The sequence below is a fragment of the Pseudonaja textilis genome, chromosome Z, assembly GCF_049901715.1.
Source record: "Pseudonaja textilis isolate UNSWEBS1 chromosome Z, rPseTex1.2, whole genome shotgun sequence".
In the NCBI taxonomy this organism is placed as follows: domain Eukaryota; kingdom Metazoa; phylum Chordata; class Lepidosauria; order Squamata; family Elapidae; genus Pseudonaja; species Pseudonaja textilis.
The window spans coordinates 131852460-131878924 of record NC_142008.1 but is presented as its reverse complement, the minus strand read 5'-3'; the positions used below and the strand labels follow the sequence as shown (position 1 = coordinate 131878924).

The 26465-nt window shown below is 41.6% G+C and overlaps 1 protein-coding gene across 1 annotated transcript in view; it reads left to right on the top strand.

Annotated features, from left to right (window-relative positions):
- Positions 1 to 25437, top strand: part of GRIN2D (glutamate ionotropic receptor NMDA type subunit 2D) — a 56590-nt gene extending 31153 nt beyond the window's left edge. The window contains exons 9-13 of the mRNA XM_087918350.1: positions 30 to 259; positions 6443 to 6603; positions 10445 to 10632; positions 16077 to 16309; positions 22913 to 25437. Of these exons, the coding sequence (XP_087774476.1) occupies positions 30 to 259; positions 6443 to 6603; positions 10445 to 10632; positions 16077 to 16309; positions 22913 to 24355 (2255 nt within the window). The 3' untranslated portion in view covers positions 24356 to 25437. The remainder of the gene's footprint in view (positions 1 to 29; positions 260 to 6442; positions 6604 to 10444; positions 10633 to 16076; positions 16310 to 22912) is intronic.
- The last annotated feature ends 1028 nt before the right edge of the window (positions 25438 to 26465 follow it).

Sequence of the window (26465 nt, the reverse complement as noted above, 5' to 3'; positions counted from 1 at the left end):
CTCCTCCCATCCCCCCCTCTGATTTCCAGGCACTGGAGGCTCCAAGTTCACCATTGGAAAATCAATCTGGTTGCTTTGGGCATTGGTGTTTAATAATTCTGTGCCTGTGGAGAACCCCAGAGGCACCACCAGCAAGATCATGGTGCTGATCTGGGCATTCTTTGCCGTAATCTTCCTTGCCAGCTACACAGCCAACCTGGCTGCCTTTATGATCCAGGAGGAGTATGTTGACACGGTGTCTGGGCTGAGTGACCAGAAGGTGAGAAGAAGAGGATGGGCAATGGGGTTCGTGAGGAAAAAAAATGTAGACCTACTCATCTGCTTGGTCTTCAATCACCAGAGTCCAGACAGATTTATATTCACAGTTGCATTGATTCCATGTCACCTTCCTCATTTCTTGGACTTTTCCCCTCTCCTTCATCCTTAAAACTGTTTGGCTTTCGTTAAAATAAAACTAGATACCAGGGAACAAAACTTGACCTTCCATCAGTTAAAAGGATTGACAACTCTTGTTATTTTTAAAAGTGAGATGGAAATGATGGTTCTAGCGATTGAAATTTCCTTGTCTAGTCCATTGCTCTGATATTTGACTAACTTAAACATCAGGGAGAGGTATGCTACTGATATAGTTTAACATTAAGAGAAGGGTTGCACCTTTGTTTTTCTTCACTGTCCATTTCCATGTAACATTTTCTGAAGAAGCCCAGGATTTTTTTTTTTACATAGTCTGCTTACATTGTCTTAGAACTGAGCTCTGTGAATTGTCTTGCAAAGCAGCTTGTCTTCCAAAATAGCCTTCCTTTGATTGAGCCATTCAGACTTTGCAAGGGTTATTTTAAATAGTGTTTAAGAAGATGTACCTGGCTGTGATCAGGCCAGCTCAGGAAAGGGAAAACTTGCTCTCTATTCTAAAGAGTGGCTCAGGAAATGTCAGTCAAAAAGAAGATGGAATTATCCTGAATAAGACAGGGAGTGGGGATCTATAAAGATTTTTGTTTCCCATTACAAAATACCAGAAAGTTATGAAGTTTATGATTGTTGGAGAACTATTTGCAAAGACCTTGATGATATTGAATTTCAGACCTCCTGTATAGAAAGCATATGTGTTCATCATATTATAGTTTGTACTACCCAGCATGTGCTATCTTGAATTCAGTAATCTTTCCTTTGGAGAGTCAGAAGAAGCTCTGACATCATGGCTATCTGAAAAAGGAAGAGCTCCAACTCTACATCTGCTACAAATCCAACATGGTTTTGTATTTTAAAAATATTATACCCTCCTATCTGTCTCATGAGAAGGCATCTCAGTAGCCAATACAGGTAGTCCTCAGCTAACAACAGCGATTGTGACCAGCTAAACAATGTGGTCATTTTATGGCCATCTTGCTTCGCAATGGCAGCATTCAGCACCTCCTGGTGTAATTAAGCAATTCCATGCAAATTCCAAGTTATTATTTGTGATCTCCTGCCAGCCTCCCCATTGACTTTGCTTGTAGGAAATTAACAAAGGAGTCTCAAATGGCAACTAGGTGACCAATGCAGGGATGCTCTAAGAGCTAAAACATCTAGGACTGATCATAAGTACTACTCATTCAAGTGCAAGTTAGAATGGCCATTGAACAAGTGGTTGTTAAGTGCTTCTAATTTCAGACATAGAGATTATATTTTGCAATCTGAGACACACACACACACACACACACACACAAAGAGAGAGTGGTTTCATGGATATAATAATTAAAATGTATTAAATTTGTATGTAGCTTGATTGCAGTGACACTAGTTGGCTCAGAATAAACAAAGAAATTACAATAAAAGATTAAAAATGACAAACCTGACAGACTGGATGGAAGGAAGCAAAGGATCTGGCTCCCCATTGTTTATTAAAGTGTAAATAGCAGGTGTATTTTCCAAGCTGATGCCTTCAAATGCTTTAGACTTCAACTCCTATCCTTCCTTCCAGCATGGGGACTGAATTCCAGTACCTTTGGAGCATTCCAAGTTATGGGAGATGGACAAGCTGTTGGACTCATTTGTCACATTTAGTAGCTCCACAGGGCCCTCCACCGGAAGCCTTGTTGGTACCCAGCATGGATTGGATGTATTTATAAACCAGGACGTGGCTGATTATCGCCTGGTAATTAGCCCCTGACGAACAACCACAGCTGTGGGAAGGAGGGGGCCACACAAATTGGACCAGCTGTGGCATGGCAGCCCAGCTCCCATTGAATCCCTTTCGTTAAGAGCTAACAAGCTGGGGTGTAATTAATAGACATAATTAATGTCCAACAAGAAACGCAATCTCAGATAAATATTAAACAGCTCATTTTAACAAAATCACACTGGGTGAGGAGGGGGGGAAAGTTGGTAATTGGAAGCAGAGAAAGGAAAGTTTTGCAAAATATGCTTGAAATGGGCATTGCTGGATAGATTTCATACTCTGAATTAAGCCACACGGAGCCGGGTAGCTTTTTGCCTTGGCAGGCATATCTGGGACTGCAGATTTAGTGGTGTAAAATTCCACAGCAGAGGCCTGTTAATGTCTTACAACACCACAGCGAAGAATCTTTTAGTAGCAGCTAGAAACAAACAGATAAAATTGGAGATGCTAGAGTAGCATGACTCTTCTGCAGCTTGCCGTGGTGAAAGGCACCGGATTTTGTTCTTACATGGCCATGGGCAAACTGAGGTCTCAATCCTCTGGCCTCATTTCAAAGCCCCCAGCAAGCCTTCAGCTCAGAGTATGATCAAGAGAAATGTGCTCCTCTCCAGAAGTGAAAGGCAGAGGTGGCTGGGGCAATAAAAGAAGGAAAAAGGGGAAAATTCTTCTTTTCCCCTCCCTTTGGCTCCAACCCCAGTATTTACTGGTCTGTGACCCTACCACATGTGGCTCTTGAAGGATAAAACTTCTCCAGCATTACTGCCTATTAAAACAGAAACCTTGCCTTTGTTTCTCTGACAAAGCTGTGCAGTCCATAAAACCTAACAAGCCAGTACATCTCGAAGGTATCACAAATCTCTTCATGTTCTTAGTCACAAACCTTTCTCCATCTCTGCATCCTGCCACCTTCTCTGGTCATATATTCTTACCTCCATTGGTTCTTTCTCTATTCCTTTCCACCCCTTCTTCCTTGATTATATCCACAGCTCTGTCAAACTCCAGATAATCCCTGCTCACCTCCTATATTCCTTTCCAGCATTCTCTGGAGACATTTCTTTCTCTAATCCAAGGCTGGGGAACTATGGCCCTTTTATGACATGTGGACCTAGAATTCCTGAGCCAGCATGGCTGATTCAAGAATTCTGAGTGTTGAAGTCCATAAGTATGGTACACCGGTTTAATAGCTGCAGACAGGAAGGCACTTCAGAGCGTGATTAATTCAGCACAAGAAATCATCGGTTGCCCTCTAACACCACTGGATGGCATCGCCAGGAAGATACTTAGGAATGATTCACACCTTGGCCAGTGTCTCTTTTCACTTTTACCATCAGGCAGAAGACACAGAAGTAGAGCCAGCCAGACCAACAGGTTTAAAAACAGCTTCTACCCATGGGCTGTCAGACTCCTAAACACAATATAGCACCACAAACAGATTAATATGATGAATTTCACTGGTGCCAGTGTGGTGTGTAATATGTATATACCATGATATAGGATCACATACCAGAATAATATACATGTTGCACAGAATATGTTGTACATATGGAAACATATGACTAGTTTTCCCCCCTAACCGCTTGTATAAGAATGATTCTTTATATCAGAGGTCCCCAAACTTGGCAACTTTAAGACTTGTGGACTTCAACTCCCAGCATAGCTGGCTGAAGAATTCTGGGAGTTGAAATCCACAAGTCTTAAAGTTGCCAAGTTTGGGGGCCTCTGCTTTATATTAGTCATGTTGTCTTGTATTCTTGTATGGACTGCACCAGTAGAGGCTAAAACACTTTCGTTGTATCCATGATGCACAATGACAATAAAGGCTTTGAACTGAATTGAAGCCATAAAAGGGCCATGGTTCTCCACCCCTGCTGTAATGGCTCCTCAGCCATTTTGCCCACAAGTTGCCTTTTACTATGATCCTCATTTAGAGGAATCAATCCTTTCAGAGCGCTGAAGCTCTGACTTTTGTTCCTGACTAGGGATGGGTTTTAAATTGGCCGCTTCCTCCTTACCTGCGCCATGCTGAAGAAGGGTCTGAGGGCTCCCAGGAACAGCAGTTTGTTACAAGCAACCAATCTGATGAGGCTTGAAATGTGACAAGGATGTTTTTCTCTAGTTTTCTGAAGCCCTCACTTAGAAGAGAACAAATAGGCTGTCCCTACCCTTGATCCTTCTAAATGTGTCCCAGTCTATTTCCGTATTGCTGATCTCTGTGCACCTCTCTGTCAACAATCATTTTCTGACAACTGCTGAATCCTTTTGTATCCAGAATTATCTTTCCATGGTGTCGATCTATTTCCGAGGCCATTGGAGGCCTTGCTTCCACCCATAGGCCCATCTCCTGTTTGCAGTCGGCTTTCTAAATTATTTGCTCTCCTTCCTTTGCATAAAAGACAAAGTTAACTCTTCACCCCAGAATTTAAATACGGGTATATAAGTGCCTTGAGTTTAAATGCATGTATGTATGCATCTTGAGTTTATATTTATGCATGTATGTTGAGTTTAAATGTACGTATATATAATATATAGCATGCTTCTTGTTTAAATGTATGCATGTTGAATTTAGATCTATGCATCAACAGTATGTATGTATCTTATGTAAATATATGTATGTATCTACACTATTTAAATGTATGTACAGTATGCAAATGAAACAAAATGTTAAAAAGTTATGATATTTATGTACTTACCTACCAAGCACACCTAAATTAAAGTAACCAAAATATCTTTACAATCCCCAAGGCATGTCACAACTTTTGAGCACCCCTAGTGTTTGGAAATTGAAAGTTGAAAAACTTGACACGCCCTAGACTATGCATGTATGCATGTATGTTGAGTTTAAATGTGTATATGTAACTTGAGTTTAAATGTATGTATGTATCAAGTTTAAATATATGCATGCATGTAGGCTGAGTTTAAATGTATGCGTGTGTGGTATGTATCTATGTCATTTGAGTTTAAATGCATATATCTAAGTATCTGGAGAGAGAGGGAGGGAGGGAGAGAGAAAATCAGAGAGAGAGAAAATCAGAGAGAGAGAAAATCAGCCTCGAAAAGCTTTGCATAAATTTTGTGCAGTCTCAAACTACCTGCAGAATTCAGGACCAGTCTAGGCTTTTCCTGGGTACCACTTTCATAAGTGTTCTTAACTTTTAAACACCCAACTTGTAAACCTGGTAATTGATTACAACCTGTAGGGTTAATAATCAGTTGAGTTACATGAAACTGACATGGAGAGTCATTATGAAATACAAGGTAGATTCAAAAAATAATATTTAGAGCAGTGAAATGCAATCAACAGTGTTTATCTTTCTTTCTTCCTGACTGTTACTATGTGACTTAGAATTGCACATCTATGGTGGTTTTTTTCTGCTAAGGGGGTACAAAAGCTTATTTGGCCTCATGTTCTTGATTCTGAAAGCCTCTTTCCCAAAGCTGTTTTTAATTACAAAATGATATTGGAGCTCAGTTATACCTGCTTATATATGACAAGTGAGGAGCCCCTGAGACTTATTCTCAGATATGCTTTCAAGAAATACTAACATCATTCACCTGGATTGCCAGAAAAATTAAAAAGAGAAATTCTATGACTATATCCTTGGAACAATACTTCCTGATAGCCAATATTTCTCAACATTCTTTCTAACTTTCAAAGTCCTTTTGTTAGAGTAGAATATAAAGATTAGAGAGATTAGATCACTATATAAATAATATTGTATATTATATATTTCAAAAAGGTAAAGAAGTGCCTGTGGATTCTTACTTCCACTAGTTGTGTCCAATTTAAAGGGGCGATGCTTACCTCCATTTCAAAACCATTGAGCCAGCATTGTCCAAAAACAATTCTGTAGACATATGGACATCATGATGTCACAGAACTGGTACCTTCCCACTGGAGTGGTACCTATTTACTGTATCTACTTCTATTTGCATGGTTTCGAACTGCTAGGATGGCAGAAGCTGAAGCAAGGTGTCAGGAGCTCAACCTGTCAGGTGGTGCTCAGGTCTTGAACCTGGGATGCCAACTTTCCAGCCAACAAGCCAGCCAGCCAGCTGTAGGCTTACCTGACCCCCTGACATAGCAGGAATCTCCTGATATCTAGAAATCTTAATTTTGGATATGTTTTCTATTGTAATCAGAGCTAGCCAAACATCATGTATTTCACTCAGCCAAAACACAGAAGCTTCCAAACCTTTCTGATAGGATTAGTCTCTTTTTTCCTGAGTGTGTTTCCATTTCTAAGGATGGGCTGGCAATGCCAGTTTCATTTGTCTACTCTCCAGTTTCAGAGACCCCAGCACCATTATCCTCCATTGAGATTTGGCACAGTTCCTAATGGTAGCACCGAAAAAAATATTCGGAACAACTATGGAGAAATGCATGAATATATGGGGAAGTACAACCAGCGCAGTGTGGAAGATGCACTTCAAAATCTGCAGACAGGGTAAGTAAAGGGGGGATGGCAGGAAAGACCAGCATAACATTGGGAGAATGGGGAAGGAAGACAAGATTGTTATTCCCCTCCCCCCCATGTCTTCATTTAGCTACTCCAATTTTAATACTGTCTCCTGTGATCTAGAGTAGATGGTCTGTGGTTACTCACATTCCAGCTAGTGTTGTCAGGTACAAAGAATCAGGACCACACATTAAGTTGATTTATTGATCCTGCCTATTCATAAGAATCTAGTCAACTAAACTGCTGCTAAATTGCTGCTAGATAAAAGCTAATGGAAATCAAGAGACTTTGAAGGATCTTAAGGACTCTAGGCTAATTACCCACTTGACTCCACCTCCAGGGCCTGCCTGCTCTTTTCCTACAGGTGTAACATCTGAAGGTCTTACCAGCAAACACTTTCTAGCAAGTTTTAGATGATTCTCTCTACTAGCTGGCTGCATTTGAGTGCAGTTATACACCCTGAAAAAGGGACCGTGTTTTCCCCCTGCCTATGCAACTCACAGCTGCAAAGGAATATTAATTGCTGTGGCGATTACAGTGTGACATTTGATTAAGCAAGTGTCATGGGTGACTGTTGGATGTGCCTGGTGACATGGCTGACTCTCACACCCATATTATTTTGTGACCTTGTAACACAAGTTTATTAATTAGTTTTTATTAAATAAATCTTAGTCAAGTTAATAACATGAGTTTTGGTCAATTAATCAGTGATTCGGTTGAAAGACTCTTAAGAAAAAGAAGCTCTAAAGGCAAAAAAATATATATTTTATTTTCAGAGCATGCACAATTGGGATAGAGAAAACAACTTCTTAAATGGGTTCGTCCCATATAAGAGGACTGTCTTCAAGGATTTGTATTATTTAAAAACTAAAAATATTAAAACCTGGTTTATTTATTAATTAGATTTTTACCTTGGCTTTATTGCTTTATAAGTAACTCAAGGTGGTGAACATATATATTACCCCTCTCTTCTCCAATTTTCTCCACAACAATCACTATGTGAGGTGAGTTGGGCTGAAAAAGAGTGACTTTCCTCAAAATTACCCAGCTGGCTTGTATGCCTAAGGCGGGACTAGAACTCACAGTCTCCTATTGATTGGCCTGAAATCACCCAGCCAACTTTCATGCTTAAAGCGGGACTAGAATTTATAATCTCCTAGTTTCTAGCCCCCTATCTTCACTATACTTGACTGGCTCTTACTATTTTTATCAATGCTAAATGGTTGCTTTGGGACAATCAAAATATTCTGAATTTTTTTAATTCAACCAAGTGTCTCCACAAATCTCCTGAATATAGAACATACCTAGGAGTAAGTCTGTATTTATGTTTAAAGAAATAAATAAATCTGGGTTTAACTTTCTTGAGTCTTGCAATGAATACATGTTAGTCCAACTGTGCCTACTACTAAACAGGCTTCCTACTGTTCGTCACAACGGCATTTTCTCTGAATGTCTATAAATTCTGGCTGATTTCTTTTTGAAAGAAAATAAATAAAACAAGCCCTACCCGATTGCTAAAGGAATTGTGCAGCATTATGCTTTTAGTAAAACTGCTATGAGGGGTTTATATCGGAGTTTTTCATATATGAATGTTTTGCAACTTAAATATTAATTTTCACAATAAAAGAGGGATTATAGCTCAGTCAGCCTCCTTTGAGCAGACATATGGGTAGGGTCTTCATAGCTATTGGAACAGCTGTCAAGCCTGCTATCAATTTAAAAAGCCAACTGGCTGGGTTATTATAAATATATGATTTACTATTTAATCCTATATACCAAGATCACATTCATATATGCTGCTAATTAAGACAGATTAACACTACCCCATGATTCTACAGAAAATTATGAACACTCACACACATACATTAGTCTCACTAGTTTAGTTAAATGTGAATTTTATCATGAAGGAAATTTGTTATATTTTATTATTTGTATTGCTTTTTAAATTTGTGCAGACTTCTTTTGATTTTGTTTGCAGCCCAGTAGCATTTCTATCACCACCACCACCACCATCCCAACTTCAAATTCAGAGTTGGTTCCAGGCATCACAATATTGTTGTGATGTGCAAAAATATTGTTGAATAGTGTTTCTAATCTTAGCGATTTTAAAATGTGTGGACTTCAGCTCCCAGAATACCCCACTCTTCTCATTTCTGGTTGGGATATTCTCAAAGTTGAAGTCCACACATCTTAAAATTGCTAAGGTTAGTCTCTTTAGAAGGAAGCAGAACTGTAGACATCTCCCCAGCCTGGCCCTATAGAAAGTTCACTGTAATAAGAACACCAGGCTATCTATCTCTATCTATCTACATCTGTCTGTCTATCTATCTATCTATCTATCTATCTATCTATCTATCTATCTATCTATCTATCTATCTATCTATCTATCTATCTATCTATCTACACCAGTGAATCGATCAAATTGAGGGAATAATGAAGAACAAGGTGAAGAACAGTATTTATTCTAACAATAAATAACTTTTTCTTATTGGCTTATGAATTGTATTCCTAGTGCTTTAAATCTCTGCCTATTTTTTTTACTGTTTTAGGTATATTAATTAGTCATAAAGGGCCAGTTTAGTAGTTAAGGGCACCAGGCTAGAAAGTGGGAGGCCTTGATTTCCAATTCCGCCTTAAACATGAAAGCAGCTAGGTGACTTTGGGCCAGTCATTCACTCTCAGCTGAAATCACCTCATAGCATTGTTGTGAGGAAAATAGGAAGAAGAAAGTATGTTGGATGTGTTTGCCACCTTGAGTTATTTATAAAAATAATAAAGATGGAATACAAATAAATAAAAAGTAAAGGTGGGATACAAATGAATAAATAATATTTCTGCATGCTGTTTATTGATATAGATTGAGGATTAAGGTGGAGTAAAGTAGATGGCTAGATTATTTCCTAGCTTCTTCCTTCCAGCCATCTATAGATATGTTTCCTTTCAGTTAGCTAATCCAAACTAGCCACATTTTGCCTCTTAGCAGAACAACTCTGCATCTTTCTATGCATCTATCAAACCAACTTACTTTTAAGCTGTTGGGTTACTCCAAGAAAATTGTATTATTTCAAGATTCAAATACGTGTATGGGGTTCTTGGTGCTCTCTGAGCCTGGTTGTTTTCTTGCAGACCTTTCATTACCCAGCTAGGTAACATTATCAGTGCTAGTTGCATCATCAGAGCGAACAGTGATGATGTTACCTAGATGGGTAATGAAACATCTGCAAGCAAATAACCAAGCTCTGAGGGCATCAAGAGTAGCACAGTTCAACCCTGAACAACATGCCAACTCTGAAGCGAACCTGAGTGAAGCCATTTTGTGCTGCCTCATAGTTGACATGAAGCCTGAGGGGCGGGGGGAGTACATAGCCTGGCTAATAGTCAAAACAAAAAGTTTTCCTCTGGGAACCAAGGTCATCATAACAGATGGCTGTTGATGGAGGAGAGGAGCCTGCCAGCTATATTCATTGGACAATGTGACAATACCTGGGAGCGGGGATTTTTACTCGTTTAATTAGGTGAAAACTGCGGGAACTTTTAGAGTTGGTTTTCACTGGCTGTGCCAATAATATGTATCCAATAAACATGTTCTTTGAGGAATCTACCTGTCTCGGAGTTCTGCTTTCAATGGGCGTGTTACTCAGAACACTGATGGTACAAATATTATCTTCTATTAAAAACAGGTGTCCGGTTTATTTGGAACAAATACTTACATTGGTTTCAAAAGAGAGAAATTGAATGTGCAGTTCCTTAAAGCCCATCTTCCCTGACATGCACCTTCTCTGTATTCTCCTCAACTCATCTCAGCCTGCTTTCCCCCCACTCTCTGTAGGAAGCTGGATGCTTTCATTTATGATGCAGCTGTCCTCAACTACATGGCCCGCAAGGAAGAAGGTTGCAAGCTTGTCACCATTGGAAGTGGGAAGGTCTTTGCCACGACAGGCTATGGCATTGCCCTGCAAAAAGGATCCAAATGGAAACGTCCCATTGATCTGGCCCTGCTTCAGTTTCTCAGCGATGGTAAGACTTCGTGGATCAGGCCCAGGTTCTAAGGAGGGACACTGGAGGGACACTCCTTGGTTAGAAGCAAATGATGAATTGGGAGGCAGAAAGAAATGTTTCAATGGACTTTTTAAAGTATACCGAGTACCTAAAAGCAAAAGTATTATGCATTATTCTAAGTACATACTCTTAAGTTAGTGAGGCTTGAGTTTTTTTTAACTATATAGCCCACTGGACTGTGAAGAGAACTAGAAAGAAAAAAAATCAAATGTGATTCAGAGTATCTGTAAATGCGCGTGTAGCATGCCAGGAGCTCCTGAAAGCAAGGTACGCTCCTTCTTAAGATTGACACATTTAGGAAAAGACACAATAACTTTAAGGTGTTCCTGAGAGATGCTATAAATGGGCCCCTGCATGCTCTAAAAACCATATGTTGCCCTTTAGAGCCAGATCTCCATGCAGCCATTTCCCAAACTGTAGAGCCTAAATTGGAAATACCTTTCACTGCGGGGCATCTGGAATCTATTTCTAAGACATATATTTAAAATAATTCTTAAAAATTTAAGTTCAAGGCTTATGCATGGGTCATGTTCTCTTCTCAAGTTGACAAACAGCAATCTACTTCATCAGTTGCCATCAAATTGGATTAAGCAGCATCATTGTAATAAGAAAATATTTCTTGTCCCTCACTAGAAATGGGCTGTAATGCTATTTTTCAGTACACAAATTCTTTTTTAAATACTTTTTTATTAATAGGTCTTACATATATAGTAAGAAGTACATTCAAGAAAAAAAGATATAGCAAATGTGAAAGAGGAAAAGAAAGGAGAGGAGAAAAAGAGACAAAGAAAAAAGGAGATAGAAAATAAAACATGAAAAGAGATATTAAAAATGGCTTCCAATTTTCCTCTCAGCAGTAATACATACAATTCTAATCAAACCTCTCTCCAAGATTTCATCATAATCATTATTCTTTTTAATCATCAAAACCATAAGTCACAAAATCATTTTCTTTTTTATGCAAAAAAAAAAATCCATAATTGGTTTCCAGCGGTTGATGAATGTCAATAATGACCTTTCTCTAATCAAAGAAGCCAATTTCACCATCTCAGCAAATTCTGTCAATTTCATCTGATGTTCCTCCATGGTGGGTAATGCTGAAACTTTCCACTTTGTACATATAATAATTGCCATAGTAATCATTTATGGAAATAATCTTCCATGGCTTTTTAAAAATCCTTTATCCTTTATCAGTCTCATAAGAAAAGGTTCTGGCTTCAGTTGAATGTCTAAAATCTGTATATACTGAAATCCAATTTTTTAAAAGTTGTTTTTTTACATATCTCAAACATGATAAAATGTGCCTTCAAATTGTTCACATTTCCATATATTTAAAATGCCTTTATACCTTCTAGATAATTTCTCTAATATATGTACCCCTAATACATCATTTTTATAAAATTTATCTTTAAGATCATAACAATGTAAATTTCAACCTTTTTGACCATATATTGATAGATGAATCTATCTGTATATTACTAGCTCACTTTAACATACCTTCTTTAACCTGCTTTTCTTCCATTTCAGATTTCAAGAAAAGTTTACATGTTTTAGCAATTACATGTTCATCATTGGTACACAATTGCACTTCAAATTCTGTCTTCCTTTTTTTTTAATACCAGGTCTTTCTATCTTTTAAAAATCTTTCTGATAATTGTAAACAGGAAAAACACTGACAACTACATCCTACTCCATTAGTTGCTGTCTTGATTAAATGTTAAATTTCCCTTGCTGACTCTCCAGTAATTTTTAGTATATTAACTATTTATCTTTGCTTGTTATTTCTCTTACGTAAAATGTTTTTTGTGCTGATATCCACAGAGATGTTTTGGGGCATAGTCTTGGTTTATATATATTCCATATTCCATATTCTTAATATGGTGTTTCAAATGAAATGATTTTTAAAATCCACACTAGCTGTATTGTAGCATAAATATACATGCCACCCATACTTAGGTCATGTGCTTCTAACTCTGGAAGTCTTTTCTTTCTCAGCAACACCCATTCTTTCATCCAAACAAAGCAAAAAGAGCTCCAAAACACAATTTCAAAACTGGGAAACCTAATCCTCTTCCTTTCTAGAAAATAATTTTTATTGAATTTTACACAGTTAAAAACAACACAAATACAAAGCAACACAACAACAAAATAACCCAAACACAATCTTTGCAGTGTTGTCACATCAACTTTTCCAGTTTCTATTAACTACACACACACACACACACACACTTATTTGTTTATATATATTTTTTATTCCTATTGTCCTATTATCCAACCAGTTATACCATTTTTTCCAGGCTGTATAATAGTCCTTCTCTCTCTTGCAATTCTAACGTGAGTTTTACCATTTCTGTGCAGTTTTCCTTTCTTTGCATCCTGTTAGCACTCTGTATATAAATTGTGTTTTTCCCCTTGCATACAAATTTAGATATATATATATATATATATATATTTATTGCCTGAATGATATATCAGTTGTCAAAACAGATAGTGTCTGAAGCAAAAACATTCTAGGCAAAGCATTGATTTTGCTTGTGAAATTCTTCCCAAAAGTGACAATTTTAATTTCTCCCATCTTAAGATGTCCTTAATTTCATTCCACGTCTGAACATAATTAATTTTGAAATAATATACAATCACAGTAATACTCCAAGTATTTTACTTTTTCTCAATATTAAACTTTCTCCATCAGTTGATCTTCTGTTTTCATATTTTTTGTTAATGTCTTCTGTTTTCCATGCATTGATTCTAAACTTTAGTTAGCACTGATTTGTTTCCTTTTAACACACACACACTAATTATTCATTTACATTTGCAACCAAGATTGCCAAATATAAGATTGCATTTTTCTTCTGTACTGAAAAGTCCATGTTGAGTTTCTTTCAGATGAAATACAACTGATAATATCAATTTGATTTACAAGTAGAGCGGAATAGAAGAAAATGGATATTCCTGGAGCAAGCAGCAAATCCAGCGATCTTGTACTGAAAATTAAGAGAGAAAGAACAAGGCACTGACTTCTTCACCTTCAGCTAGCAAAAATTAGCTTTATTCCAGTTTAAAAAAGGCAAACTAGGTTTTTATCATCACTTCATTGTGATGAAGTGGGGCTCCTTAGTGGCCACCTTTCTCCCTCTACTGTCAGCATTTGCCTTATTCCCAGATATGCCATCCAATTAGTCCTCGACTTACGATCACTCATTTAACGATTGTTTAAAGTTACAATGGCATTGAAGAAAGTAACTTATGACAATTTTTCACATTAGTGACCGTTGCAGCATCCCCATGATCGCATGATCAGAATTTGGATGCTTGGCAACTGGCATGTGTTAACCACAGGCAGCATCCTGGGATCATGCGATCACCTGTTGTGATCTTCTGACAAACAGAGTCAATGGAGAAACCAGATTCACTTAACAATCGTGTTACTAACTTAACAACTGCACTAATTCATTTAACAATTGTGGCAAGAAAGACTGCAAAAAGAGCAAAAATCACAATTGTTTTGCTTAGCAATGGAAATTTTGGGCTTAATTTTCGTTGCATGTTGAGGACTACCTGTAACCTCTGTGGCCACATACCAATTTCTTTGTTAAACAGCAGAGATTAACAACTTCTGGCTCTGCCGCCTCAATTTTGCACCGTGTCTGAGCTTTAAGTTTCTGATGGGTGGGAATTCTTATTTCATTCCAACTCCCCAACACCCCTGGCAAAATTCCAGCGCTGAAGTATCATGGTAGTCCTTTGCTTGTCTCTGCCATGGTTACGCTGGTCACCTAAATATTCTTAAATAAATAGGCAGAACTTTAAAGTTTGATGGGAAGTGTGGCACTGATTGGATGCCAATTTCTCTGTTCAACCCTTGGGGTTCACTCATAGGATGCTGTTTGCTGCTGAGGTTGAGAGCAGAGAAAAGAATTACTGGGCAGTGTTAAGAATGGATGAAAATTTGAGGAGTGGAAACGAGGAACTGTGGAAAGGCCTTCCAATATTGCTGTGGTCCCAAATCAGCTTTCCCAGTTGTGTTTGTGAATATCACTGGCAGATTTCTCTAGCTATCCTATATACAGGTAGTCCTCAATTTACAACAGTTCATGTAGTGACTGTTCAAAGTTACAACAGTATTAGAAAAAAAAAAGAACATTTTTCACAGTTACAACCTTTACAGCATCCTCATGATCATGTAATCAAAATTCAGAGGTTTGGCAGCTGGTTCATACTTATGACCATTGCTGTCCCAAGATCATGTGATCCCCTTTTGCAAATTTCTCATAAGCAGAGTCGATGGGGGAACCATATTCACTTGGGCTACCAACTTATCAACTGCAATTATTCCCTTAACAACTATGGAAAGAAAGGTCATAAAATGCGGGGCGGCGGGGGGGGGGCTCAATTAACAAACGTCTCACTTAAGAACAAAAATTTTGGGCTCAGTTGTGGTCGTAAGTCGAGGACTACCTATACTGCTAATGCAACTGAAGGGCACCAGCTAGACAGTCACTGCTACTTGGTCATTTCAGACCTTGGCAATCAATTTCTGTCCAGAACAAGAGGATTTGCATTTTACAGAAAGAAGGAAGGAAAGGACAGGGAAGAAGGACATCTGCGCCATCCTATTATAATGGTATGTGACAGTGACTTTGGGAGACAAGAGGAAGACCTGCAGACTAGCCTGGTAAACAAAAGTCTGAATCTGAAGGAGGAGAAAGTATCTTAGAAGGGGCCTTCCCTAGTTTTCAGCAGAGTAAATGTACAGGATTGGAGAGATACTTTCAGACTTGAAAGAGCCTTTTGCTGTAACTTTACAATAAAGGAAATATTAGTACCAGGGGTGGGATTCTACAAGTTCGCACCTATTCGCTAGAACCGGTTGTTAACATTCTAAGTAGTTCGGAGAACCGGTTGTTAGAAGAAATTACTGGCCTAATCCTGTAAGGAAGGCAGGAAGGAAACATTCTGGTGTTGCTTACAGAAACTGCCTCTCCGTTAACCCTTATTACATTCTTGGCAGGACCAGACTTCCTATCTCAGGAACTTCTCTGGATGTTTTTTTCCCTCCTTTGCTGGTATTTTGCTTGTGTGGAGTGACCATTCAAAGTTACAATGGCACTGAAAAAAGTGACGTATGACCATTTTTCACACTTATGACTGTTGCAGCATCCCCACAATCATGAGAGGCCAGGCCAGGAGATGCGTGCCTCGACGTGAGTGATATTGAGTTGGTCACGCCCAGCCAGTAACATGACCACCAAGCCATGCCCGCTAATTTAGCCACACCCACAGAACCGGTTGTTAAAAAAAATTAACTCCCACCCCTTATTAGTACTCACAGTTGGTGCTTCTGGGCCACCTCAAAGGCCTGACACCCCAATCTTTTCTACCACTGCCCTTCTTTGTTTCAGATGAGATCGAGCTCCTGGAGCGCTTGTGGCTGTCAGGGATTTGCCACAATGACAAAATAGAGGTGATGAGCAGTAAACTGGACATAGACAACATGGCAGGGGTCTTCTACATGCTTTTGGTAGCGATGGGGCTGAGCCTGCTGGTCTTTGCCTGGGAACATCTTATCTACTGGAAACTGCGCCACTGCATGAGACATACGGGTCGGCTGGACTTTCTACTCGCCTTCAGCAGGGTGAGTTTTTAAAAGAGGGTGCAGTTCTCCTATATACCCCACAGCTGTTTGCTTCTCTACTTCTCTCCTTTTATCTAGAGCTGCAGGAATTCTATGATTGCATTGCTCAAATGTTCTAAGGAGAAATGGATACAAAAATCAGCATTTTTAGAATTTTATGGGTTAAAAAAACAACAACAACCCATAGATTTCTAGAAGCTTTTAAGTGTGTGTGTATGTGTATATATAGACAATGGGATATGGAATCTCATAAACAAGGGCAAGGAGGTCATCAAGACTGCAAGTGCAACTGTTGGATCCGACATTACCTAAAACTAAATTATGCAAAGGGAATCAACTTATGCAGGTTTGCTTGTTGAAAATCATGGAAGCTAGCCTACTTGAGATGAGAATCAACTATTTTTAGGTCATGCATTCCTGCTTCTATCTTCCTTGTTCCCATCTCTTTATCTAGGCATGTCTACCGATGCACATACACTGAGTAATAGTCCCACTTTTGAAGCCTACACAGCATATTTTGGTTACAAAAAGACATCTCTTTTCTATGGAAAACTGGCTGTAGTAGTCCGTAGCAAAAATTAGCTTGCAAACATAAATCAGTTGTTAGTGTCTCTAATGTAAAAACAAGCCCCTACTTCTCAAAATTTGCATTTCTTTTTAAATTAAGGCAGACAATTAGCATGCTGTCGAATAAATCTGTTTTCATTCAACTTGAGGGGGAAAAAAGTGGCTAGCTTGCCTGAAGAACTGGAGGTGGCGACGTGCTGATTTGTACGTCTATCAAATGTAGTGACACACTGGGAGAAGGCAGATTTGCTCCCAGAAGTAGGGAGCAGAAGAAGAAATGCATCAATCAAACGTTAATGTGATGTTAGCCTGCATCCTACAACTCCATGCCTCCATTAAAAAAAGAAAGAAATCTAGATTATTGGTGGCTAATTTCTAAAAACTTGGGGACAAGGAGAAGGAACAGGAGCTATCTATTTGATTTTAAAGCCTAGTTTTGAGCTTTTACAAAGACCACTAAAGGAAGCCTAGGCGGCATACAAACTTTGATGTGGTTTTAAAGGAGCAACAGGTAGTCCTTGACTTAAAACAGTTCATTTAGTGACTGGTCTAATTTACGGTGGTATTGAAAAAAGTCACTCATGATTATTTTTCACACTTATGACCGTTGGCAGGATGCTTGACATGTATTTATGCCAGAGTCCTGGAATTATGTGATCACTATTTGCAACCTTCCCAGGGGTTTTCAAAAAGCAAAGACAATGGGGGAGGCTGGAGTCGCTTAACGACTGCAATCTAAAAGGTTGTAAAATCAGGCATGATTTTACAGACTTCCAGCTGTAGCTGTGAATCGAGGGCTGTCTGTAGTTTTTATTTGCACATGTCTATTGCTTTATTTGCACATGTCTATCGCTTTTCAGTACTAGACAACAGTTAACATTACTGTTGTCTAGTACTGGAGTTAAGTTTAAAAACGGTGGGAGAGAGCCCATTTATCCACGTGGCAGAAATCTGATCTCCCATTTGATTTATTTGCTTGCTTTCCTGATCTCTTGTAATCAATCCTAACTGTCCTTACTCTACCATCCCTTCTGCTGCTATTCCTCTCTGCTTCTCTGCACTCATTAGCCTGGTGATCCTCCTCTGCAGCCGTTTGTCTATACTGAAGGGCAAATTCAACCACACGAGGGAATGGTCTCTATCAGTAGCAGAAGCGGGCGATGATCTTTCTTAGCTTCAAGGTGGAAGGATTCACATGGTGTTCCCATAACTGAGTAAGAGAGAGATAGGATGGGAAGTTGTAGAGATCACCAGCAGAACTGGCTGGGGAATTCTGGGAGTTGAAATCCACTCATCTTAAACTTGCCACGGTTAAGAAACACTGACATACAGGATGCCCTTGACAGATAGAGGGAAGATCCAAGTTAACAATCAAATTGGCTGGAGCCCATAGGGGGGGAGTCCTTCACTTACAATTGTAAGTCATGATGATGGTGAAGCAGGCCACCAACCTGATTTAATGACCTTGTTTTACAGTGGTCATTAAGCAAACACCATGGTTGTTAAGTGAACCACTTTTTAGCTATGGGCTGGTTTTGTCAAAAACCTGTATTTGCTTCCAGTTTTCAGCAAGAATGTTGTAAAACACTTTCGTGTGACTGGGATGCAGCAAATGGCAATACATGAGAGTCAGTTGCCAAGCATCCAAACTATGATCATGTGGGGGCTCTTGTAGCTCTGGAACTGAGCTGGGGAGATTCGTTGGCATTTTGCTAAGTGACTGGTTATAAGTCAAGGACACAATAAGATAACAGTCCTTGACTTATGACCACAAATGAGCCCAAAATTTCTGTTGCTAAGTGAGACGTTTGTTAAGTGAGTTTTGCCCCATTTTATGATATTTTTTGCTACAGTTGTTCAGTGAATACCTGTAGTTGTTAAGTAAGTAACAAGGTTCTTAAATGAATCTGGCTTCCCCATTGACTTTACTCATCCGAAGGTCACATGCCCCCCCCAGGACACTGCAACCGTCATAAATATGAACCAGTTGCCAAGCGGCTGAATTTTGATCCCATGACTATGAGGATGCAGCAACGGTCATAACTGGGAAAAACTGTCATAAGGCACATTTTTCAGTGCCATTGTAACATTGAACAATCACTAAATGAACTATTGTAAATCGAGGACTACCTGTACTTAAAAAATGGCTCAGAGCCTCTCTCCCCAAATTCACCTGAAAATAAAAGAAGGAGGAAAGAAAGTAGTGTCAGACTTACAAAGAGCAGGTTACTAGAGCTATTCTAATAAAAGTAGATTTAGGCCTACAGAATGTCTGTTTCTTAGTCTGGTCTACTTTATAGGGCTGACCAGATAAAGAATTCCTATTTTTCTAGAATTCATAGTGCTGCCTTGCTACATCTTGAATAAAGTATGTTATGCAAGGCTTCATTAGGATGACGCTTGTCAAAGTGGGGATTTGATATAAAGACTCGAAAAAGATAAATTGGCCGAGGAATTTGATGCTGAGTTACAATGCTCAGAAGAATAAGGCTGTTGGGAGGGCACAGATGACATAGGAAGTGCACAGATGTGATATGGTCGATGAACAGAGTCATTTGTCTCTCATTGAAATTCTTAAGTTGCATTTAGAAGAAGATAATTGTATAAAACTGGGGAGCAGTGATTTATATTGTCATTATTATTGTTATATGTCAGGAGCTGTTGCAGGTAGATAAAATGGTGTCTTAACTTGAGTTAGATCCCCGGCTCAGCTAGCTTGGATACCATCTCCCTTATCTTGGCAATCGCTGTGAAGGCGGGTGTTTTTTCCAACCTATTCAAAGATTATTCTGAGAACTCAACTTAGAACTTTCTTGGTACAGAACTAATACAGATAGTTCTTGACTTAAGAAGATATTGGAAAACTATTTGTCTGAAATGATATAGGCTTTCCTACTTTGAGCAGAGAGTTGGACTAGAAGACCTCCAAGGTCCCTTCTAACTCTGTTATTCGGTGACTTATGGATGGTTATTTAATTGTTCAAAATTAAGACAGACCTTCACCCACCCACTCCCATGGCCAATGGTGGGATTCTATTTTCTTTTTTTTTTACTACCGGTTCTGTGGGTGTGGCTTGGTGGGTGTAGCTGGGTGATCATGTAACTGGGTGGACGTGACTGGGTGGTCATGTGACTGGGTGGGTGTGGCCAGCTTGATGTCACTCACATCGAGGGGCGCCTCGCCTGGCCTCTCCTCGTTCTTCTCCCTCCCCCTCCCAGCCAGTCTTTGCCTCGTCTTGCATGTTATGGTGAGAGAGGAAGCTTTTTCAAAGCCATCTTCCCCTTGATACTAGCCAATAAGATGAGATTTTGCTATCAGAAGACCTGATGGACATTTCCAAATATTGTTTATCACCATTCTCTTGGAAAGACTGAATGGAGAGATTTATGAAGAATAACAGAGTTGGAAGAGACCTTGGTGGTTTTCTAGCCCAACCGCTGCTGAAGCACGAGACCCTATACTATTATGGACAAATTTCTCCTTAGAAACCTCCAGTGATGGTATATCCACCCCATTTCTTTGATTAATTGTTCTCACTGTTAGGAAATTTCTTCTTATTCCTAGGTTGGATCTGTTTGATAAGTTTCCATCTCACAGATCCATCTCACATTTCCTTCCAGTTGAGCCAGGCACCACGTATTCTGTACTTTTTTCTTGCCTGTGTAAAATCTTACTTTACTCTCCATTAAATTGCATTTTTGGTGAGAAATTATGTTCTACAAAGGTATTCAGTTTACTACAATGATTTTTGCTAAATGCATTAAAGCCTGAAGAATACATCTCTGCTTATACTGATAAAGATTATTCTTTTTGAACATTAAAGCATACAGTCAAGCAAATATTTCCAATCCTACGATTGAAAACATATTTGAAAGGCATTTTCAAAGCAGTCACTTAGTGGATGTCTTACCATTCTTTCTCTTCTCCTTTAATTAAATCTTTCTGCTTTGTTTGTTTTTTCTTGGGCCTTATTGCAATATTCCAAAATTTTCACAGATCCTTCACAAAGAACCACTTCTAATTTAACTGGAATACATTGTTTTCTTTCTCAGTTTTTCTGGTTACAGAACTCACCATTTCTCCCTTTAATGATGCTTGTATGCATTTGCAAGAAAAGGAAGCATTTAACTTTGGAGCCTGGCTGCATCCCCTGAGTGGTGATCCTAGCACCAGTGGCCACCACTGCCTCACGAGACAGCCAAGCCTGAGCCCACCAGGCACTCCTAGACAGTCTCCTGGGAATAGCGCGCGAATGGACGATCGCGCTGGTCCCGCGTTGCCTGGAAATGCCAGTGGGACAGTGGCGGAAATTTTAACCCGTGCGCATGGGGCACTAGGGGAATCGGTGCCTGGAGTGAGAGGGGAGTGAGGGCTGACAGAGTGGGGAAGGCCGGTACTTCCAGTGCCCATGAGGAACCAAGACTTGGAGCAGTTTTGGAGCTTGTTAAGGAGGACCACTCCTCTGCCTCAGCCGTGCTTTTTCAAGCAGCCGTATGAAAATGCATGGCTGGGGCAGAGGAGAGGTCGATTAAGCTCCCAAACTGCTCCGTGCCTAGGTTCCTCTTGAGCACTAGGAGTACCAGCCTTCCCCATCCTGTCAGCCCATGCTCCCCCTCACTCCAGGCACATTAACCCGCCCACGAGGAACCTGGGCTTGGAGCAGTTTTGGAGCTTGTTAAGGAGGACCACTCCTCCGCCCCAGCCATGTGTTTTCAAGCAGCCACTTGAAAACGCATGGTGGAGATTCTTCCTCGTGCTGGTGAGTACGACTCGTCGGGCTTTTTTCCTTCCCCCCCTCCCCGTCATGATCCAACACAATGCAGATAGCTGAATGGAGGTGGAAAATGGGGCATTTCCATCTGCCATTTTTCAGGCAGTTTTTCGGCCATTTTTGGGCCATATTCGAGCCCAGAAAATGGCCAAAGCTGTTGCCTCTTTTCCAGTGTGAGCAGCCTACAGCCACCGCTCTTTCCTGGCTGGAACTGAGCCGTCAGCAGTGGCTGGAGGCTGCACGTGCAGAAAAAGAAAGAGGCGGTTGTGGAAGAGGAAGCAGGGAGATTGAATAAGGGCTGGGGCTTCTGAAGGAGCGGAAATGGGGCAATGCGCAGTGAAGGGCGAGCAGGCAGCATGCAGGAGGAGGCCCCAGGAAGGCCAGAGCCAGGGACTGGTGCGTCCCCTGAATCAAGTCAAAGTGAGAGTGGGTGGCATGTGAGAGGAGGCCCCGGGAAAACCAGAGCCGGGGACTGGCTCATTCCCCAACCTGAGGCGAACAGCAAGTGGGTGTCATGCGGACGGAGGCTCCAGGGCATGGCCAGAGCCGGGGAGTAGCACATTCCCCAACCTGGCCAAGGCAAATGGCAAGTGGGCGGAGACTCCAGGGCAAGGCTGGGGAATGGCACATCCCCAGGCCCCGACCTGAGGCGAAGGGTTAGTGGGTGGCATGCTTACCTTTAGTGAGCAGAGTGGGTGAGGCATGGACATTAGCTGGGCCGAATGGCGAAGGCAAGATATATAGGGTGGGGTGGGTGGGCCAGCCAGAATTTTTACCACCGGTTCATGTGAACTGGCCCGAACCGGCTGAATCCCACCACTGCCCATGGCTATGTGATTATATTTTGGGAGCTTAGCAACTAGTCCATATTTAGGATCATTTGTAACATCTCACAGTCATGTGACTGCAATTTACATTTTTTCGCCAAAACTGATGTTTATTTCCGAAAAAATGCCAATTGGGTGCAATGGGTTTGCTTAATGACTGCTGCAAAAATAGTTATAACATCAGGAACCATCAGGTAGTGATCTGCTTTAACAATCACTACGACTTATTCTGAGCTTAATTACAGTCATAAACTGAGGACCCCTGTATTTAATTGTCCTACCTGTTCAGGTGTCATTTAAGGGAGCACTCTCTTGTTCTCAATTTTTCCAGTGCATTTTCTACACTATAGAAAGTGTAAGCTTACTACAGGTAAAAAACACAGCTATGGTTGAAGAACCTATTATTATCTATTATCTATTTTTCCCATTTCTTCCAGGGCATGTATAGTTGTTGTAGCAGTGAAGACCCCAAAATACCAGACCAGCAGCAGTTGCCCATCCTGAATCACACCTATGGACCATCACGTGGTGCAGCCCCAGCTCTGCCCAGTCCTCCTGGGCCTCCACTCCCCTGTTCCAGTTTCCTGCCTCGTGAACGGCGCATTGTGGAACGGTGGCGTCATGCCCGTAGCCCCAACTGTTACAAGGATTTGTACCCCCCTACACCTGCAGAACTCCCTACCACTAAACCGCCACGCCACAGCCTCAAGAGTCCTTTCTCGGATGGCTTCCACCGGTTCTATGGCCCCATTGAACCCGAAGGGCTTTCAGATCATGTCAGTAGCAAAAAAATGGCACCCTGTCAGATCTCTCCCCCACAGCCTTCCCGTGGGCTGGAAAACCCTCCGTCCTACTTTGCTATAGTGAGGGAAAAAGATTCTCCAGATATGCCACCGGTGGCATCAGGTTGGCAACGCAAATCTCTCCGGGGTTTGTATGAAAGTTTCCAAGCAGGGAAAGGGGCTGGCCGAGCTTCCGAGGTGAAAAAATATGATGGTCCTTCAAGCAGTTATCCCACTAAAAGCCCTTGTGAGTTGGAGAGGAGCACTTCCCGATCTTTCGGGAAAGAGCGAAGCCGCTATGGCTACACCCGGCTGTCCTACGAAGATGAGCGTTCCCCACCAGTCCCCCGTTACCGACATGCAGAGGAGGCATCTCTGCCACGAGCTGAGCCAGAAGCAAAATGCCCAACCACGTCAAGCCGTGAGAGGAGCTCCCGGGCTCACATCTGCCGCAGCCATTCCCACCCACTTGCCGTCGGTGCCAGTTTGCGCAGCCAAAGTCATTATGTGGACTTTTCGGACTCTGATTCTGACATCTGTGAGAGGGATAGTGATGGCCACAGCTGCTGGTACCAGTCGCCAGATTATTTCTGCACCTACCCCTCCCGAGAGAGGCAGCTCTTTGCCACGCACAAGCCTCTGCATTACTGGTCAGCCGACAAGTTGGCCAAGTGCCACGGGTGTCATGGTCCTTGCCAGCACTGCCTGAGCCTAGAAATGCTCCCGCCACCCACTCCACCGTGCCGCAAGGAAGCCTTGCATTATTTGAGCTGCTCGGAAGAGCATTTGGAACGCCGGCTGGACTGGGAGCATCGGCACTGTAGCCACTACAGTTGCCTGGTTCCTCGGCATCGCCATGGCTTCCACCGACGCTGCCATCATCATTCCTGTGAGATGGGGCCAGGTGGTGGAGTCCTTCACCCAACCTCCCGTAGTCTGGAGGACCTCAGCTCCTGCCACATGATGCGCTGTGGGGCTTCCCATCGACACCAGGGTGGCTTCTCCCCGGAGTGGCTGCCACGCCGGGTGAGTCGAAGCGGGGAGCTTTTTGCCAGGCGTGGTTCGGCCCATTTCTCCAGCCTGGAGTCCGAGGTATGACCAGCGCCAGATGGGGCGGGCCTGGGGGAGGGGTAGAGAAAGACATTTAAGATGACATAACAGAGAAAAGACTGAATTGTGACTGAGACTCAGAAGGTGGAGATGGCACTGTGGCCCAACTCAAGGAACAAAGGCAATACCATGAAGATGGCCATGGAGAGGGGGATGCAGATCAGGGCCACCAATGAACCCACCAAGGGCATGCTGCCAGGATGCCACCAAGAAGAGATGGCACAGTGTCATATCTCCCTGCCACAGAGAAGGGGAATTGTTCAACCAAAAGAGTATCACAGATAAAACCACAGTGGGGACTGGAACCACTGATATTCTCATGAAAAGAAAACAAAAATTCAGAAGGGAGAACAGAGACAACATCTCAGAGAGGGGCAACACTCTGCTACTGCTACCCCAAGTGCCACCAGAATAGCCCCCCTGACAAAACACCCAATCCCTTGCACCAGCCAATTTGCAGCGGGGGGTGGGGGTACAGGGGAGCTGTTCCCACCTGCGTTTCCATAACAGACCTTTTATATCCAGAAAAAGGGCTTTCCTGCCACTCTGTGGCACTTTGGTGGGGTGGGGCCCTCTGGTCGGTGGCAACGGGCTACTGCAAACAAGCAGGGCTGCTCCTCTCTGGACAAGCACCGAGTGAGGGTCCCAGCAGGTGGGGGCGATTCCCTGTCCTCCCACAGATTGGCAGCTGGAGCAGCCAGTGCCATCAGGCTCCAGGGCAGGGAGTGGGTGGTGGAGGGCCCCCCTCCACTACTGTTTGGACCTTGCGGTGGGAAAGGATGTTAGGAGACAAAACTGTGACTTTGTGCAAACAGAAAACTGTGATATTTTTTTTCCTGCACATTTTCCTCTTCTCCCGTCTCACTTTCTTTGCTCTTCTTGTGCTTACCTTTATTTCTTCTCTTTCTTCAACGCATATATAAACATCACAGTCATGGGCCCCCTTCACTAGGGAGATAGCAACCCACAAACAAACACCACCTCATAGGCAGAAACATGCAGACTCATCCGTTTTTGTGTGCTGTGATGAACGTAAATAAGTAAATGAAACAATCGCAGCCCTGCACTTCAGCGCAGCCCTGCACTTCAGCGCATGACTCATATCCAAAAGAGTCCCTTTTCACAAGCCTGAACCACGTATCCACCAGTGCACTGATGCTCTCCATGCTAAGGAAACGATTATAGAAAATGATAGAAAACTGGACTAGGATGCTCTTCAGTTGACTGAGAGAGCACAGCGCTTCAACTGAGCAAAACAAAAGACAATAGAAAAAAATATATGATGCAATAGATGAAATGTTGGATACAATCATTTCCATTTACTGTCTTAAGCCAACAGCGCAGAGCTTCTCTGTGCACACTGGGGAGGGGGGGGCAGAAATGGAAGGTGTGCACATGATTGTGTCACTTCCCCATTGTCCCTCGCTTGCAAGTGGGTAGTTGTGCATTTTTGTGTGAGAAACTGAGTGGACTGCTGCTCTTGTAGACATTTCTTGTGCTTCTTCCCATACAAAAGAGGCACAAAATCACTGTACAGGCAGTCCTCGACTTATAATCACCGTTGGGACTACCGTAGAATTTCCATTGTTAAGTAAGCTGCACCCAGTTTTATGACCTTTTTGCCATAGTTGTTAAGCGAATCACTGCACTTAAGCGAATCACACAGTCATTAAGTGAAACCAGCTTCCCCCATTGACTTTGCTTGTCAGAAGCCAGCTGGGAAGGTCAGGAATGGCGATTACATGAGTCCAGCATGCTGCATCGGTTGTAAATACATGGAGCCAAGTTTTAATCAAATGGTTGTGGAGATGATGCAACAGTCATAAGTGAGAGGACCGGTCATAAGTCATTTTTTTCAGTGCTGTTGTAACTTTGAACAGTCACTAAATAAATGGCTGTAAATCAAGGACTGTCTATATGTAAGAGTGCTCAGAGGAATGGAAATTTGTCTTCAAATCCCAATATCTTGATAGAACTGGAAATAACCTAGCATGAAATCTGACTTGGGGTGCCAAACGTACCAGACAAAACTAAGAAAGATCCAGATTTTTAGAGAAATGTGAGCTGTCATTGATTGGTGGAACCCACTACAGCAGGA